The 17,383-nt window shown below is 40.7% G+C and overlaps 1 protein-coding gene across 1 annotated transcript; it reads left to right on the top strand.

Moving 5' to 3' along the window:
- Positions 1-11,791: 11,791 nt before the first annotated feature.
- TMEM229A (transmembrane protein 229A) lies at positions 11,792-14,919 on the top strand. The gene has a single exon (XM_070616489.1). The coding sequence runs from the start codon at positions 11,852-11,854 to the stop codon at positions 13,628-13,630; it is 1,779 nt and encodes a 592-aa protein (XP_070472590.1). The 5' UTR covers positions 11,792-11,851; the 3' UTR covers positions 13,631-14,919.
- The last annotated feature ends 2,464 nt before the right edge of the window (positions 14,920-17,383 follow it).

Genomic DNA, 17,383 nt, shown 5'->3' with positions numbered 1-17,383 from the left:
TTTTTGTTTAAAAATTTTAGCCATGAGACAAATACAATAATGCAAAGTCACTAATTTATAAAGGAATAGTTGAATTCAAACTGTTTCTTGCAGATGGGATAAATTAAATAAATAAAGTACATTACTTGCTTAGATGGCTAAAGCTTTTTCTACTAATATTTGTGGACACTTAAGGTTTGTATTTGTTCTTGGCAAGTAATTTTATGGAAGCTCTGAGCTAGATTGTGGGCAAAGGTGACTCTATAGCCATTTGTATTTTCAAAAAGCCTCTTTTCCCTTTTTTTTTCTTCAGTCTTAGGAATTGGGGATGGTCTAGATTAGAGTTCCTGGAGAGGTGACAAGCCTTTTGAGATAAACAGGGGAGGTTGAGAATTGGTGAAAAGAAATGGGAGGAGTCTGAACTACCTCCAGAGCTGCATTTCCAGTTTGGCAAAGATTTGTAAGATAAGGCCTCACAGAATTGGGTTGTGACTTAAATGACATAATAGATTTATCCTCCCTTCCAACTACATTATCTTTGATTTGGTTCCTTCCCTCTGGGTACATAGTCAGCTTCCAATTTGGTGAATTTTTGACTACAGAGATACTTAAAAATTCCTTTTAAATGTCTTGTCAGTTTTCAACTGGGCCAAACGGTAAGTATTTTTGGCAGTATTGGACACCTCAAAGACAATACAAAAGATAACATCTTCTCAAGATCTAAAGTCACTCCCAAAGATAGCCAAAAGAAAGAATCAACAACTTGCATGTTCCAGGCAGGCAGAAAGCCAAGCCAGTTCTGAGGACACAAAATGAGACAAGCAAGAAGGCAATAGTTATCCCTGGGAGAGAAAGGATCAATAATCTATGGGTCTAGATTTGGAAAGGAAGGGACAAAGCAAAATTTTAGTTTCCTCTCTTGAATGGACACTACAGAATGGCCATCATTTTTTTTTTAATATATATGGTAGAGGAGAGTCAAAAGCGCTTTATAATTCAAAAGATCTGCTGTTGTCCCACAGACACAAATCCTCTGGGTGCGCGTCTAGGATATATTAACAAAAGATATTGCACAGGAAGGTCAGAAGTTGGCAGAGCCTATTATAGAGCCCAGAAAACAAGCCCTACTGTCTGTCCCAGGTGTTTCTGCTAATTTCATTTCCTGGTTTCAGCATTTACATGAGTAACCTGTATACTCTAGAGATTAGGCTGGAGTACTCTTTGTAAAATCTTGTAGGAAAAGGGAAGCTAAAATAAGCAGATGGAGCCAAATTTTAAGAAGGGGATTTACATTGGATGTGAATTTTAATTTTGTTCTAAATTTAATTTCTGTTCTTTTATCTTATTAAAGGAGTTCTTAAGCCTAGCTGTTATATTTATTTGCATCTACTTTTTAAATTTGGTCTTTCCATAGTTACCAATAAAACAGTTATTTGGGATGAACATTCTCCAGAAATTTTCAATTTAGAAGTTTTTCCAATACAAGGGATCCATCAACTGGCCATTGACGCATAGAATCTTCTCAATGGTGACGCAAACCAATAAGCCCTTTTATGGTTTAACCAAAGATGTAAGAGTCATCCCACAAAAGAGTGAGCCCTCATGATCCAAAAGTTCATCCCAAAGATAGCCTAGGATAGTATCTCGAAAGGGCCCTGTTTTGAAACAGTCATTTCAAAACACAGGGAATCATGTGTTTCCCCTCTTTTGAACAGAATAGGGTGACTTACTAAGCCAGAAATTCACCCTTTGTTTTAGATTTCCTATGCTCAGATCCACAGCCTACTTAGCCACCTGCCAAAGCTGGCTGGCTTGCCAAAACTGTTGGGGAGAAAGAATTTTCCTCTACCCTTCAAAGGTTCTTTCAGCTGATCTAAATTAGCAAATCAACATGAGACAGGCTAACAGCATAAAATCTAATTTAATTTTGTATGTACAGGAACCCCACATACATGAAACGGTCAAAGACCTCACATACACGTGAGGTTTGAAGACAGAAATGTAAAGCAAGGTATTTATGCAATCTTGAGCCAAGGAATGGAATAGGGGCCTGGGGCTTCAGAGAAGAGGAGAATTCACAGGATGATAAGAAGAGCAAATGTTCAGTAGTAATTAGAGGTTTGCCCTGCCATACAGATAAGTCATAAAAGCTTATTTCTGGTAATAATTCTTGTTATGGGTAAGGTCCCCAATTTAAATTCTTCAAAGGAGAGGTAAAAGTTTCTCTTGAACCTACAGGGTCATGATTACCTTTAGCTCAAAGTATTTCACACGCCAAAGTGGCACATCTTGGGGACACCTGTTCTGAACCCCTTCAGGAGTAAAAGTGTAGTTAAAAAGAGGGAGCTTTGTAAAGACATAGGACAATAGGGCAGATTTCCAAGATGATCCCCTAACAGTTTGTCCTATTCAAAAAAGTTTACATGTTCCTATACAATATTTCTGCATATGGCAACAGGCACTAATAGTTGCCTCCTAAGGTCTATTTGCTCTCCCTGATGTTTAAACAACAACATAGAAAGAATCCTTTAATCTGGAAATTTAGTCTATAAAGGGGAGGAGAATTTGTCATCCGAAAATATGCCTCTTTGGCATTAGTATAATTTTAGACCGATAATTTTTAAGAAACGGCAGACACAGGATAAGCTCTGGAAACTGAGTAAAGTTTACCCTGTTATATGCGATATTTACATTTGTGAGAAAAATCTCCATTCGTAAGGGTGTCTCCCTCTTTGTACAGGAAGACAAGGATGACTCTAAAGCTCTAGAAACTCTTATCAATGTAGAAGGCAATAATTTCAATCTGTATAATCAACTATACCCTTGTTTACTGTACTTTTCTTGGTAACTTCCCACAACTATTATCCTCCCCAACATCTTCTTTTGTCTGTAGCTGGAAATGCCATTTAAGGTGGTGTCCTGGGCCATTTCAGGGAGTTATTCAGTTTTCCTGGGTATCTATCATGTATTCAAGAGGTATACATATTATTAAAGTTTTGTTTGCTTTTCTCTTGTTAATCTCTCTTATTATATTGGTATCTCAGTGAAGAACCTAGAAGGGTAGAGGTAAAATTATTTTTTCTTCCCCACATATACAACAAAAAATATTATAGGCATACCTCAAAGATATTGCAGGTTTGGTTCCAGACCACCACAATAAAGCAAGTCATGCAAATTTTTTGGTTGTCCAGAGCGTATAAAAGTCATGCTTACACTATACTGTAGTCTATCAAGTGAAATATTATTTCTTTTAAAAACTGCACACTTTAATTAAAAAATACTTTATCGCTAAAAAGATGCTAACCGTTATCTGAGCTTTCAACAAGTTATCATCTTTTTGCTGGTGGAGGGTCTTGTAAAAAATGTAATATCTGCAAAGTGCAATAAAGTGAAGCACAATAAAATGAGGTATGCTTGTAATTAAGAAAGGAGAGTATACATAAAGTAAATTAAACTGTAAACATATGCATACAAATATTTTACATGGGTGTGGTTTTATTCAACTGTCAATCAACCTCTCTCCCTTCTCTCACCCTCCACACACAGAGGATGAGCATATTTTAGCTAAACTCAACACCAGTTTGCTTCTTCATTATCTTTACCTGTCGTTACTCAAATTATTCCTCTCTTGGATTCCAAACTGGTCCTCACCATTAGGTTATGCAAACCCAAGACCATATACTCTCAAAGCTTATTGACTGAAGGTGGTCAAAGCTATAGTTGAAGGTGGTATTTAAGGTAATGGCTTTGGCTATTTCTGAGAGTTACTCAGTTTTCCTAGGCATCTCCCAGGTATTCTGGAAGTACACATGTTTGTTTTTCTGCTGTTAAACTTTGGTTGTCTTTCTCCTGTTAATTTGTCTAATGTCAATTTAATTATTAAGCCAGCCAAACAACCTAGAAGAGTGGAAGGAAAATTTTTCTCCCCTTCAGTATATCAGGATACAAGAGATGTGTGTGTGTGTAATTTGATCCGTAAAAAAACGTTTTTATCTTTACTGCTAACATGACTGCTGCCTTTTACTGTTTTCTCTGTCATTACATTCATGCCTTACTCTATTGAACTTACCTTAAGCTTTCTATTAAATGCTGTGTTCTCCATGCAAGTTCCTTTTGTTCTTTCCGTGTGCAATGAAAGGTCTCAGGTATTCCATACATCTAAAATACTACAACCTTGAACCTATGGCCACCAGGGAACAACTCACTAAAGATGACCACAATCCTTAGAAGAACCCTTTCTTAATTCTCAAATCTCTCCCTGGTCACACTACCCTGGCTCTAGAGTTTGTATCCATTTGGTGCAAACTTGGTCATCCAGTTTTAAATAATAAAGATTCAATTGAGTAAATTTTAAAGATCTAATTGACTTTATTGAATGATTCCTGAACCAGGCAGCATTCCATCTAGCAAGTAGAGAGGAGCTCCAAAGGGCTACAGAAAGGGACAAGTTTTGCAAAGCAAGACAAGGAAGTCACAAACAAAAAAATTATTTCAGTCTTAGGTAACTTACCTATGGGGGACAGAAGGGGAAAAGTATCTCATCTTCCTTGGAGGAATGGAAAGAATTCCTCATTGGTGCTGATTAGAAAATTCCACATTGTCTGGTAATACTCCTTTTCCTGGGGAAGGTTGTAACAGCAATTAGGTTAGCTATTAAGTCTTGGTTTTCTTAGCACCAGTGACTCCATTTAGGGCCTGTTGGCTTTTTTTTTTTTTTTTTTTTTTCAGCAATTACCCCTTTTGGATCAGACTCTCAGCTTAAAAGAGAGATGTGATCAAAATTTAAGGCATTAGTGCCACTATCGGCTACCACTTTGCAGTTCTCACAGCTTTGTCTATCCTTTGTGTGGTACCATAGGTCATGACATTTTTGCTTAATGCCTCTGATAGTCACAGAATTTTGCTTCAAGTTCACCATCTTTAAGTCTATCATTCTCTTCATTCTTTCTCTGATATTCCAGTCTTAGGGAGTTCATTGGCTTGGTGGTTAACAGCTATAAACATGCATCTAAAGCTTTTGAGAGAATACAACACAAGGAAGATTATTATGTTTATATTAAGCAAGATAATTCCCAATGTTTGGCATGCACTTTGGAGCTGTCGTCCCCAAGACCCAAACCAATCAGAATCAGGTAAGTCAAAGAAAGTCCTCGCTGAAGGAGTCATTTTTTTAAGCAAAGTGGCTTGCTCAGTGATCTTATGTAACTGAGTTTCAACTTCCCCAGAACTGTTAATCCAGGTGCAGCAAGTGGTGTTGGCCACAGAAAAGATACCTCCTTGCTCAACTAGAAGATAATCAAGGGCTATCCTATTATTAAGAAATTCAGGAGAGTTGACAAGTGAGGTGTCTCAGTCTGTTTGCGAACAATTAGATAACCTAAGAGTCATTGCCCAGTTATGCATCAGTCATCTAGGCATTTATAGGCCCAATGACAATGATCACCACCACAGGCAGAGATAAATCCTGTCAGGGCACAAACCATTCCTGTTAAGGAGGTAATGTCAATGCAGTCTGAAAGGAAAAGTTTACCCCTTTAGCAATTGACTGGGAAACAAGGGTGATGGCATTATCTTTCCAGGCCAATGCCAGAGTAAAGAAAGAAAGGGAAGGGAACAAAAGGGTTTCATGTTTAGTTAAAGTATGAAGTCTTGATGTTACATTTTGGGAGGAAGCAGTCTATCTACCTGTCAGCTACTTGTCTTCCTAGTCAATTTGATTTGGAGGTCTCCAGATTTGTACAGGACCAGAATGTCAGGTGAAGCATTCTTCAGTTGTAAGATATATATCAAAGGCTCAAGTGCCTAAAGTTTTGCTGCCATCTGGATGGTGAGGAGGACCTGGTATAGTGCCTTCCAAGGAAATTCAAGGGTAGTCCTTATTCTTACTCATGCCAAATCAAAAGGGTGAGAGAAATTGGAAATGTTAGTTTGAAGAGTCATAGCCCGATACTTGAGAAAACAGAAGAATTGAGGATCCAGTCCAGTTTATAAGTATGTAACAAAACCTCAAAGACAATTAACGGGGGTAGAATCTAAGATCTACAAATGTGCAAACATAATTTTTTCTCTCTACAATTATTTCCATTTTTTTCCCTCAAGGGAAATCCTGGTAAAACTAATTTTTTTGCATTAGACTTGTCCTGATTATTTACATAAGTGCAGCAGGAATAGTGATCGACAATATAAGCTGTCTGGTTATATCTGAGTCTATGCATATCCTCCTCACATAGGATATTCCAGTCAAAGCCTTGGTAACATAGCCAATGTTTCTAATTGTGCAACATATTTTTATTAAACTTATGTAAATAACTATATTGCCATCAAAAGAATACTAAAGAGTCTCCAAACTTTGGAAGGATCAGGTAGGGAGAAAAAGTAAACGTTTCATCTTTGTTTACAAAGGTATATTTTACCAAATTGCTGTAAGTCATGGATAGCTTAAAAGAAAGAGTTTCCTTAAATCTGGAAAAGCAAAACATTAGAGAACCAGCAATGTTTCAAACAGGAAGCCATAAAAATTATAATCATCCTCCTCATTTCATTCAGTCCAATGTTATTAATTCTTGTTCTACTTGAATCCAGTTTTTCCACCAGTTCTGGAAATCCTTACCCTATTCAGTTTTATGATCTTAAAGTTATCAGAATCCTGTACTTGTCAAAGTCCTTTCCATGAATCTCCTGGAAGATGAAATAACTTTATAGAAACACTTTTGCAAAAGCATCTGAATAAAACAATAACTGTAAATGACAAAAGAGTTAAAAATGGCCGTGGTGAAGGATCTGATGAGAGTTTGTTATGATGCAATTGACAAGGATATTTGGTTATTTCTGTGACCCACAACACTTCAAGATAACAACTAGAATTATGACTGATAACATTACACCAGGACGTACCAGAATTTTAGGAATTTCATAGAATTTATGGAACACTTATAACATATACCTATACAAATGCAACATAAAGGAGGCTTAATATTACCTCTTATTTGACAATGCTTCCCATGGAATTTTCTATACCAATTAGCCTAATTAGTTTAACGTCTCCTTTTTTATAAAAAGAGAGAACAAATCTCTTGAGATGTTCCAGGGGCTCTCTAGAAAATCCCAAAGTCAGTTTGTGGTCAAAAAGACTTCATTTGGAATTTGATTTTTGGGAAATTTGTCAAAAATATCAAAAGGATTTGAAACACTTGGTCAAATGGGATCATGGTTTATTGTAAAACAATATTTAGTTATCCTTTTAACATGGAGACAAAGACTTAGGCAAATACAGACAGTTAAATAGTTGTAAGTAAAACGTAGCTTTGGGGTGTGTGTGTGTGTGTGTGTGTGTGTGGTGTATGTATGTGTGTGAGAAAGATTTGTCCTGAGCTAGCATCCATTGCTAATCCCCCTCTTTTTTTTGCTTGAGGAAGATTAGCCCTGAGCTAACACTTTTGCCAATCTTCCTCTATTTTGTATGTGGGATACCTCCACAGCATGGCTGATTAGTGGAGTAGGTACTCCTCTGGGATCTGAACCTGCAAACCTGGGCTGCTGAAGTGGAGCACATGCAACTTTAACCACTTGGCCATGGAGCTGGACCTAAAACTTTTGAGGGAGACTAGCTCTGAGCTAACACCTGCTGCCAATCTTCCTCACGGTTATTTTTGGTTTTGGTTTTTTGCTGAGGAAAATTGGCCCTGAGTTAACATCCATGCCCATATTCCTCTATTTTATATATGGGATGCCTGCCACAGCATGGCTTGATAAGTGGTATGTAGGTCCACACCTGGGATCCGAATCGGCAAACCTTGGGCAGCCAAAGTGGAATGCGTGAACTTAACTGCTGCGCCAACAAGCTGGCCCAAAAACTTAGCTTTTTTTAACAGAGAAGATTATGTTTTCTTAAGTAATTGAAGACATGATATAAAACAACATGGAACACAGGTGATTATTTTGACAAGACAGAAATGTTTGATTATATTCAATGTTGATAACTCTAAACACATGTCTTTTTTAATTAAATCAACAAACTTAAACTAACTTTTATTTACTCAAGATTGATCCTAGATCAGGGGAACTTGAAAAGCATTTGGTTTAGCATTTGGTTTAGTTTTTGTTGTATTTCTTCAATCCATATAAACTCTTGTTTCTTTTTAAGTCAACAAAATAGAGCTCTTTTACAAATTAATTTTGCCAATACCATCCAGAGGCAGAAAATATCACATATCTATAACATATATACACAGACATTCATGAACATAGAGAGAGATGTAAACAGAGACCTTATGGTTTTGTTTTAGATTTTAGCCATGAGACAGGTACAAACTGTAAAACAGTTTGTAGTTTTGAAAATTACTTCTTTTTCTCTTCTTTTTCCTTCAGTTCTCTAGAGCATACTTCTAGTTTTGCAAAGATTTGTAAGATCAGGACAGTTGCTGTCAATTCTTTAAAAAATTGAGTTGCTACCTAAGTGACATCATAGGTTGATCTACCCATCTAACTACATCTTTCCTAATTTGCTTCTTTCCCTCTGTGTACATAGTTTTATTTAGCTTAGGAGAGAAGGCCTAAAAAAAATAAAAATTCCTATCAGGCTCTGAATATCAGCTTCCAATTTGGCCAATTTTTGACTACAGAGCTACTTAAAAATTTATTTTAAATATCTCATCAGTTTTTGACTGGGCCAAACAGTAAATATGTTTGGCAGTATCAGACACCTCCAAGAGGGTAGAAAAGATATTACCTTCACAAAATCTAGAGTCACGCCCAAAGACAGCCAAAAGAGAGAACCAACAATGTGTATGTCCCTATGTTTTGTTAAAATAATTTCCTGTATTCAAAAGGACTGAAGTCTATCCATTGAGTTTTTTTTTACTGTTCTAACTCTCTGTTGGCCTTTGACTGTTTCTGTTGTCACCTTGATTAAGAGGATAATTAAGCATTGTTTCCTCTTTGACCAAGTGTTTTAAAAGCTTTTGATATTTTTGATGAACTTCTGCCAAAATTAAAGTCTTTCTTTTGACTTAAAAAAAAAAAGAAACTTTAAGAACTCCCTATCAGCCCTGGGACTTCTCAAGAATTTGTTCTCTCTTTCCATAATGAGGGAGATATTAAACTAATTAGACTTATTTGGTATATTAAATTACATGGAAAACATTATCCAACAAGTGATAATAAACCCTCTTAGGTTATATTGTGTGGGTAAATGTTATTAATATAAGTGTTATTTTAAAAATTATGTAACATTCCAAAAAATTCTGATCTGTCCTGGTTGCCAGTCATAATTCTAGTTATCTCAAAGTGTTGTATGCCACAAAAATAACCAAGTGTCTTCGTCAATTGCCATTTTTGAATATTTTGTTATTTACGAACAGTTGTCGTTTTATTCTTTTTTTTTATTTTTTAACAAGTATGTTTCACCTCCAGAGAGACTCATGGAAAGGACTCCGACACTTGCTCTAGAATGCAGGTTTGTGATAAACTTTCAGATTATGACACCGAGCTGGGTAAGAAATTACACAACTGTAACTGAAAAATTGATGACCTCATGAAACTGCTCACAGAATATCAAGTTGGTTACATGAAACTAAATGAACTGATAAGGATGATTATAATTTTTATGACTTTTCCTTTGAAATACTGCTGTTTTTTAATGTTTTGTTTTTTCAGGTTTAAGGAAAAGTTTTTCTCTTTTCTCTTAAGCTAACTATGACATAACAACTTGATACATTATACTTTTATAAACAGAATTGAAGTATTTATCTTTTTCTCCCTATCTGATCCCTCCAGAATTTAAAAACTTTTGATGAGTGAGTATTCTTATATTCATGGCAATATAGTTAGTTGCATAAGTTCAATAAGAATCTGTTCTCCTTATGGCAGGACACAATTGGAAACACTGGTTATATTGCAAAGGCTTTGACTGGAATGTCATATTTGAAAAAAACATGCAGACTCAGATATGACAAGATAGCTTTTGAAGAACAAAGATTGGACTTTATGAAACAAAGCCACTTGGAAATATCAACCTGGTACCTTGCTTACAGGATTCCCAGAAATCTTACAAAGTGAGTAAGGAAGGAAGAATTAACGCAGCCCTAAACCAAAGTAGTCAAGTATACCATAAGTACAGACCACAGTAGACAATAGGGGAAAGAAAATTGTCCAGTTGATCAACAAATATGAACATACATGTACAGGATTCACAAGTGGCGTGACTTGCTTTTTCTCTGCTGCCTCAACTTCACCATCTACCCCCATTGGAACCATTGTCCTGGTATGTGCCATCATTTTCCTTTTCTTTCTTTGTTGGAAATGTAGAAAATGTTGTGGCTGGTGTCTCCGTCGATGTTGTCAGTCCCCATCAAAACAACCTTAACGAAGGTCAGAACTAACCCTCGGTTCCAAAAAAGAATGAGACAATTTAAAAGGCATGCTTAGATCCACACTGTCAGTTTTAAGCTTCCAGAAACTTCCCCCTTGCAGCACCCCTCATCAGCAGGAAGTAGCCAGAAGATGTCAACGGCTTTATTCCTGAGTACTTCATATGATCATGAATTTACAACTGACAGTGGGGAAATTGTAACATCTAGAGCTTAAGTTAGCATGAGGGAAGCCATCTGAGAGACAAGAAGTAATATTGTAACTACGACTCTGGCTCACCAGTCTCTGTGAACATGTTCTAGCCTACACCTAGCCTAGATAATTAAGCACCTCTCGCTTTTGCAATATACCTGGTCTGCTAGTTCTATGACTCTTGCTTGTTATATATCTCCCAGCTGTCATAAGACGATAACTTTGTTCTCTGAGTTCCCCAGGAACATGATGACCTCCAGAAAAAGAAAAACAAAACTCTGCGTTGGTACCTATCACAAAGGACAGAAGAAAGAGATAATGCGGCACCTTGAAGTTTGTCACACCAGATGGCTGACATCCCTAACCCCGCTCCCTCCCTGCCCATTTCCCCTATATAACTGCCTCCAGATTCTGTATGATTTTAAGAAGCTTCTTCAGGACACTAGTCTGCCATCTTCAGATTATGCTAACTAATCACATAAATTTTCCTTTCTCAACCACTGACTTGTTTGCAATTGATTGGCACCGGATGAGCAGAATGAGCCCCTTTTAGCTCAGTTACGAGAATATTTCTTCTCCAGAAGAAAAAAAAATTCCCCAGGCCTTCCAGTTAGGGAACACCTGATCTCTTCTTACCAGGGAACATCAGATAGCCTCCTTGAACTGTTATCTTGTTTCTGCCTAGACGTGATTTGTGGTTTGTTTGTTGTTGGGGGGGGAGGTAAACAGTATAATTTACCTCTAAGGTTCTTTCCAATTCTAAGCCTGTTTCAAAACTGGAGAAAAAAGCAGAGCCCAACACACCAAATTTCTGGATTCCTACACCCTCTCCACCTCCAAAAAAAAAAAAATCCTCGCCCTCTATTCCATGCTCCACTTCTGGGATGACCTAGTTCTGCAAGGAGAAAAAGCAGCATTGGGGTGTGTCAGTATGAGCGAAGGTACTATTCTTGATATAAGACCCCCAGAAGGATGCCCGACCCAACTGGCCTCAAATCATTTCATAAATTCTGGGGGACTTTGAATCTCTGTCCTTAGCCCAGAGTAAACTAACCGAGGAAAGCCGACTGGCCGGGAGAGAGACTGAAAAAGTGGCCCAGGCCCCGCGGCAACATTTCGGACGCAGGGGAACGCTGGGGCGGGCAGGCGTGGAGTCTCGGGTTTATTCTCTGTGGCTGGGACACAGCTGGTTTTGAATAAAAATATTAAATATACAGCACCATAGTTTGGTCTCCGGCCTGGCCTCTGGTCTGGCACTCGGCCATGCGTCTCCGCCAGCCAGGCCCAGGCCCTGGTCCCCGCGATACGGGGCATGCCCAGCAGCTCGCAGTCACACCTGTTAGCTATTTCTCCACTCCGTGCCTCCGCCCCGGCAAACGCCTCCCGCACAGCCCAGGATCCGCGGGCAGAGCGGCGGAAGGGGGCGGAGAAGCAGGGCCGGCTGTCTTCGGGGGACCCCCTGCGGGACTCTGCCGGGAGGGGTTGCGAGGCGGGAGAGGTCGAGACGGGCGGCGAGGGCATGGGGAGGGCCCGGGGAAGGGGCGTCTCTGCCGGCGATACGCTGCCAGAGCCCGCAGCCGAGGCGGCGGAGCTGCGCCGCGGCCGAGATGGGGTTTGCACCGGCCTCTGCATTTCTGCTCGCAGCCCCCGCGCCGCCGCCCCTCGCCGGGCCGCTGCGCCTGTTAGGCCGCGCAGGGTGAGTGCGGGCGCCGGCCGGCGGGACCTCGCCTGGGACTGGAGGGGAGGGCGCGGCGGGGCCGCGGCGGGGGGACTCGGCGAGCCCGGCGGCCCGCGCGGCCCCCGAGCGCACCAGCTCCCGCTGCCGCCGGGCTGCGGCCGGGACGGAGCTCCCTGCTCGTCCCCCGGGGGCCGGCAGCGGCCGGGAGGCGGCGCGGGGCTCGGCCCTTCGGCCCCGCACCTCCGCGCACCCGGGGGCGGCGGCGCGGGCTCGGGCTCCCGGGCAGCCTCCGAGCCCATGGCGGGCAGCGACGCGGACAGCGAGGGTCCGGCGCGGAGGGGCGGCGCGGCGCGGCGCCCGGGGGCCCCCGGCGGGCGGGGAGGCGAGGCAGCGGCCGGCCGCCCGGAGCCGCTGTCCACCGCTGAAGCTCCGGCCAAGGGCGCCGCGCTGCCCGCCTGGATGCGCCTCTACTTCTACGGGATGCACGGGATCACCCTGGACGTGCTCGAGTCCTCTGCGCGGCGCTTCGCCCGCAGCCCGGACCTCCGGATGCTGGGCTTCTCCTCGCCCTACCGCTGCCTCCTGCACTCGCTCACCCACTTCGCCCTGGAGAAGGTCTACCTGCAGCAGCGGCGCTGCCCCAGCGCCTTCGTCTTCAATTTCCTCCTGTACCCCTCGGCGCACGTGGGGCTGCAGACCCTGGCGGGACAGGCGCTGCTGCTCAGCCTGGGCGGCGGGCCGGGGGGCGCGGCGGCGCCGGGGCCGCTGGACCTGGCGCTGCAGTACGTGCTGGCGCTCTACCACTGCCAAGTGTTCCTGAAGCGCTTCCTGCGCTTGCGGTACCAGCGGCAGCAGCAGCAGCCGCAGCAGCGGCGGGGCGCGCCCCCCGCCCCTCTGGGCACCCGCGCCCCTGCGGCGGCCAGTGGCCGGCGGCGACGACCCCGCGGCCCCAGGGGTGCCAGGGGAGCCCCCGGCCAGGGGCTGCCGGACCTGTTCCGCTTTCTTTTCTTCGGAATGCACGGCTTTTTGGATGAGATCTTCTTCACCTTCTTCTTTAACGTGCTGGGGCAGGGGGACGGGGCAGCCAGCGGCCACACGTCGCTCTGGTCCTTCTTTATGTACGGCAGCTGCAGTTTCTTGGTGGACAAGCTCTACGTCCACCTCCACTACAGTCGCGGCTGGGGCACCTGGAAGCGGGTGCCCATTTACGTGATCTTCATCTACGTGTGGGAGTTGTCCTGGGGTCTGGGACTCCGCACCTGCGGCGCTTGTTCCTGGGACTATTCGCACTACCCGCTCAATTTCATGGGCCTCATCACCCTGATGTATTTACCTGGCTGGATATTCCTGAGCGTGTACCAGGACCTACTTTCCAACGTGTTGTGGGGGGTGCAGTACCTACCAACTAACTGAGACTCCCAAAAAAGGGTCACTGATTCCCCCGAATGAATGCGACTTATTTTTACACGTTTAAAACGGAGTGATGGTTTTTTTAGCCTTTTAATTTTTCTACGTTTTACTAAATTCTTCCATGTTTTATTCGACATTTTAGTTTTCTAACTATTTGGAACCTATGCATAATATAATACTTTGAAATATTACTCGAAACGTAACTCAAAGTACTTAACTCGTCAATATTTAAAACACTTATGAACCCAAACAGCAAGACCATTATACCTTAACATCGGAAAGCTGCAGTGTTCACTTACTTGGGCATAGGAGGGTGATAGCTACTAATCTTTTTTTTTTCTTTTGGTGAGGAAGTTCTTCGAATCAGAGACTAGTGATTTTTACAAGATTTGGGGAAATTTTCTGACTTAATGATTTGTTGACTTTCTTTTTAATCCAATTTCATTTTAATTCCTTGCCGTATTTCCCAATAACTGCTGAAACTCAGTGTCGAGTACTCCTGACATAAGAGTTGATAGCTCTTAAAGTGCCTCCGTCTAGCACACGTGTGAAAAGAAACTGACCAATGTGAAAAGACATCCTACGAATCCATTTTTACATAAGAAATCTTTTCTAGCAACTCCGACAGATGACACTGTGTTAAGATATTTGATCTCCATCGTGGAAATGATTACTTTCCAGTGTGGTTTAGCCTTAAGCATCCATTGTGTTAACGTTGATCAGATCCTGTGTTTTCTATGGCTGTCAATTTTTGTTACTGTGCAACAATGTAAAACGTTTACCTTACATGTCCAAGGGCCAAGCGAAATTATAGCACCCTCAGTAGTGTTCTAAGGGTAAGGACTCTTTTCCACAGGGAGCTTCAAGAGTAGAAACGTTCCTTGGAATAAAATGAACCTGAATGTTCGCCCTAATTGTGTTAGGCCTAATTGTTTTCTGTGAATACAGATATATGTTTTCAGCATATTTCTGCCATGGCTCACTTGTAAAAATTTTTCTTTTTCCTTCTGGGCCCACACAGAGTTCTTGAGCCAAGGCTGATGTGGTAAGGCGAATTATAAATCAATGATAGCTTTTTGATGACTCATTATTAACGTCTGAAAGCTCCAAAGTTAAATGAGGCAATGTAAACCATTTTAAGAAAACATGTCTAATCAATTAATAATGTACTTTAAGGTTGTTTGCTGTTTTTATTATGTTTAGAAAAAACAAGTAGAATTGAGTATGGCTTAGCTAAGGATGACTAATAGCTTCTCAGTTTTCATTACAAAGATAATTAGGAGAACTTACAATGTGTAATATGAATTGTTTCTTATTCAAATTATTAGCTCGCCTATGCTATAAAAAGGGACTTCTTTGTCTTTTAAAAGAATGTTTGCTATGGCCGTAAACACAGATATGCATTTAGATTTAAATCAGGCGTAGTTCTAAGAATGTTATATTATCTTAATCCACTATCTGAGGTGAGTTAAATTATAAGTAATGTTGTGTAATCAACCCCATCTGTAAAATGGATCATGTCAAACATTATTTTACCCCATCAAAGCTTGAGTAGAAACTGTTAAAAGTAAGCTAAATGTATGCAGAGAATATCACTTAAGAAAAGTGTCACTTTATGACATTTGATCACAGGTAAAAGATTTCTGAAAACCCTGGGGAGAAAAAAGTGTGAGTGTAGACATTAAAGTTAGGCAGATGCTCAACAGAATATTTGTAATTCACATGTGACATGTGCATGAATCTGAGTTAAGTGTGGCTCCACTCCACACCACACGTTCCTGTGACTACTTAACCAAATTCATGACTTCTAAATACTTGCTACATGTAAGGATTTGTACTCATGCCCGTCACATGCTGCTCCTCAGCCCTGCCCACCTGCTTACCAGCATTCTCAGGCCAGAAATCTGTCAGGAAGTGGGAAAGCCTGCTATATTTTTGTTGGTCTTGCTTTTAATGTTAATCCTATTCAAAAGAAAGGTCAAGGTTTTCATTCATTCAGTTCGTTCAAGAAATAGTTCTTGGGCACCCACTATTTGCCAGGCACTTGCCTGGACTCTGCAGATAGAGTAGTGAGCCAACACAGACAAAATCTCTGTCTACGTGAAGCTTACGTTCTAGCGTTTTGATTTATTTCAGAGTCTACTTATTTGCAAGGCTACTGTTTTAGTAATAGGCTTTAGTAGTAGTTGTTAGGAGGGCTCTCCTCAGTCCTCTCCCTAGAATATCAATCCACATCCTTAAAACAAAAGCCCATTAACAGGCCCTCTGCTAGTTCTACAAAGAGCTGGTTCATATGTATTCAAGAAGTGATGATCCCTCTATTAACTCGGCACCTTGCTCTAAGGCTCCTCGCTCTGTGTTTACTCAACCTCTTAAAAGTGACATTTTGTTGCAACTTTGGACCTTTAAAGAAAAAGTGGAGAAAGGAAAGCACCATCAGATCAATCAATTTTGTTACTCAGTAGTAGTTCAGATATAGAAATGATAAGGCAACATAATAATACTTAATATTTAAGTAGCTCTTACCACCTGCCAATAACTGCTCTATTATATATATATATAAATCTTAAGTAAATATGTGTATATATCCATACATATCTTAAATATATATATCATATATATCTTAAGTAGATATATGTATAATCTTAAGTAAATATCTCTCTCTCTCTTAAGGTAATATATACGTATCATGTATTATATATATATATATCTTTAACATATATATACACCTTAAGTGTGTATATATATATATATATATATATATATATATATATGTATACACACACACACATTTACTTACACCTCTAACAACCCTCATTTTACAGATGAGAACAATGAAACTGATGCCCAAAGAACAATGAACTGCCCAAGTCATACAGCTATTGAGCATTTAGACTTGAATCCAAGTACGCTGGACCCCAGTGTCTGTTCTTAACGGCAATGCTGTCCTGCCTCTGTCTACAGACCACTGGGATTTTGGGTCATCTGTGGATTTCACCATACAGCCTGTATTGCTCTTCCCTTCCACTATCGCAGTTACAATGGTAACTGTATAAAAGCCAGACACTAGTAGCAAAAACACTCTTTCATGTTGCCTTTTTGTTCCATGGAAAATAACAAGGGCGCTAATAGCAGATGTATAACTGACAGCCAGCCTAGTTCTAATCCTCAGGTGATGGTCTTTATATTCAAAGGGGGAGCTGAAATAGAGTTCCCCATCTGAAGTCAGATAATCTTGAGTACAAGAAAATACACCAAAATGCAAGATACTTCATATCACAAGCTAGGAAAAATACATGTAATTATTGTTATACGCTTAGTATAGTACTCAGAATGAGTGACTGTAAGAGCAAAACAGCCTCAAAATTAAAATTAAATTTTTCACAGAGACATTTATTCTGAGTTTGATTAAACACTTTAGAATATAAGAAAATTCTTAATCGAAAAACATGGAGAAAAAAAGAGTAACAAATATGGTTTTTGCTCCATTTTTAACTTATACAATGTTGAAATTTCTAACTAGAAGTGCTTTAAATTTTAAATCAATTCTATTCGGGCTCTGAATCTAAAGTGAAATACACCTTTTAAGTTTTTCGTGTTAACAACAAATACAGAAGTTCCTAGGGGCTGGCCCAGTGGCGCAGTGGTTAAGTTCGCACATTCAGCTTCTGGGCAGCACAGAGTTCGCTGATTCGGATCCCGGGTGCAGACATGGCACCGCTTGGCAAAAGCTGTACTGTGGTAGGTGTCCTGCAT

Source organism: Equus przewalskii, chromosome 4 (genome assembly GCF_037783145.1).
Source record: "Equus przewalskii isolate Varuska chromosome 4, EquPr2, whole genome shotgun sequence".
Taxonomy (NCBI): Eukaryota; Metazoa; Chordata; class Mammalia; order Perissodactyla; family Equidae; genus Equus; species Equus przewalskii.
This window is presented reverse-complemented; position numbering and strand designations above follow the sequence as displayed.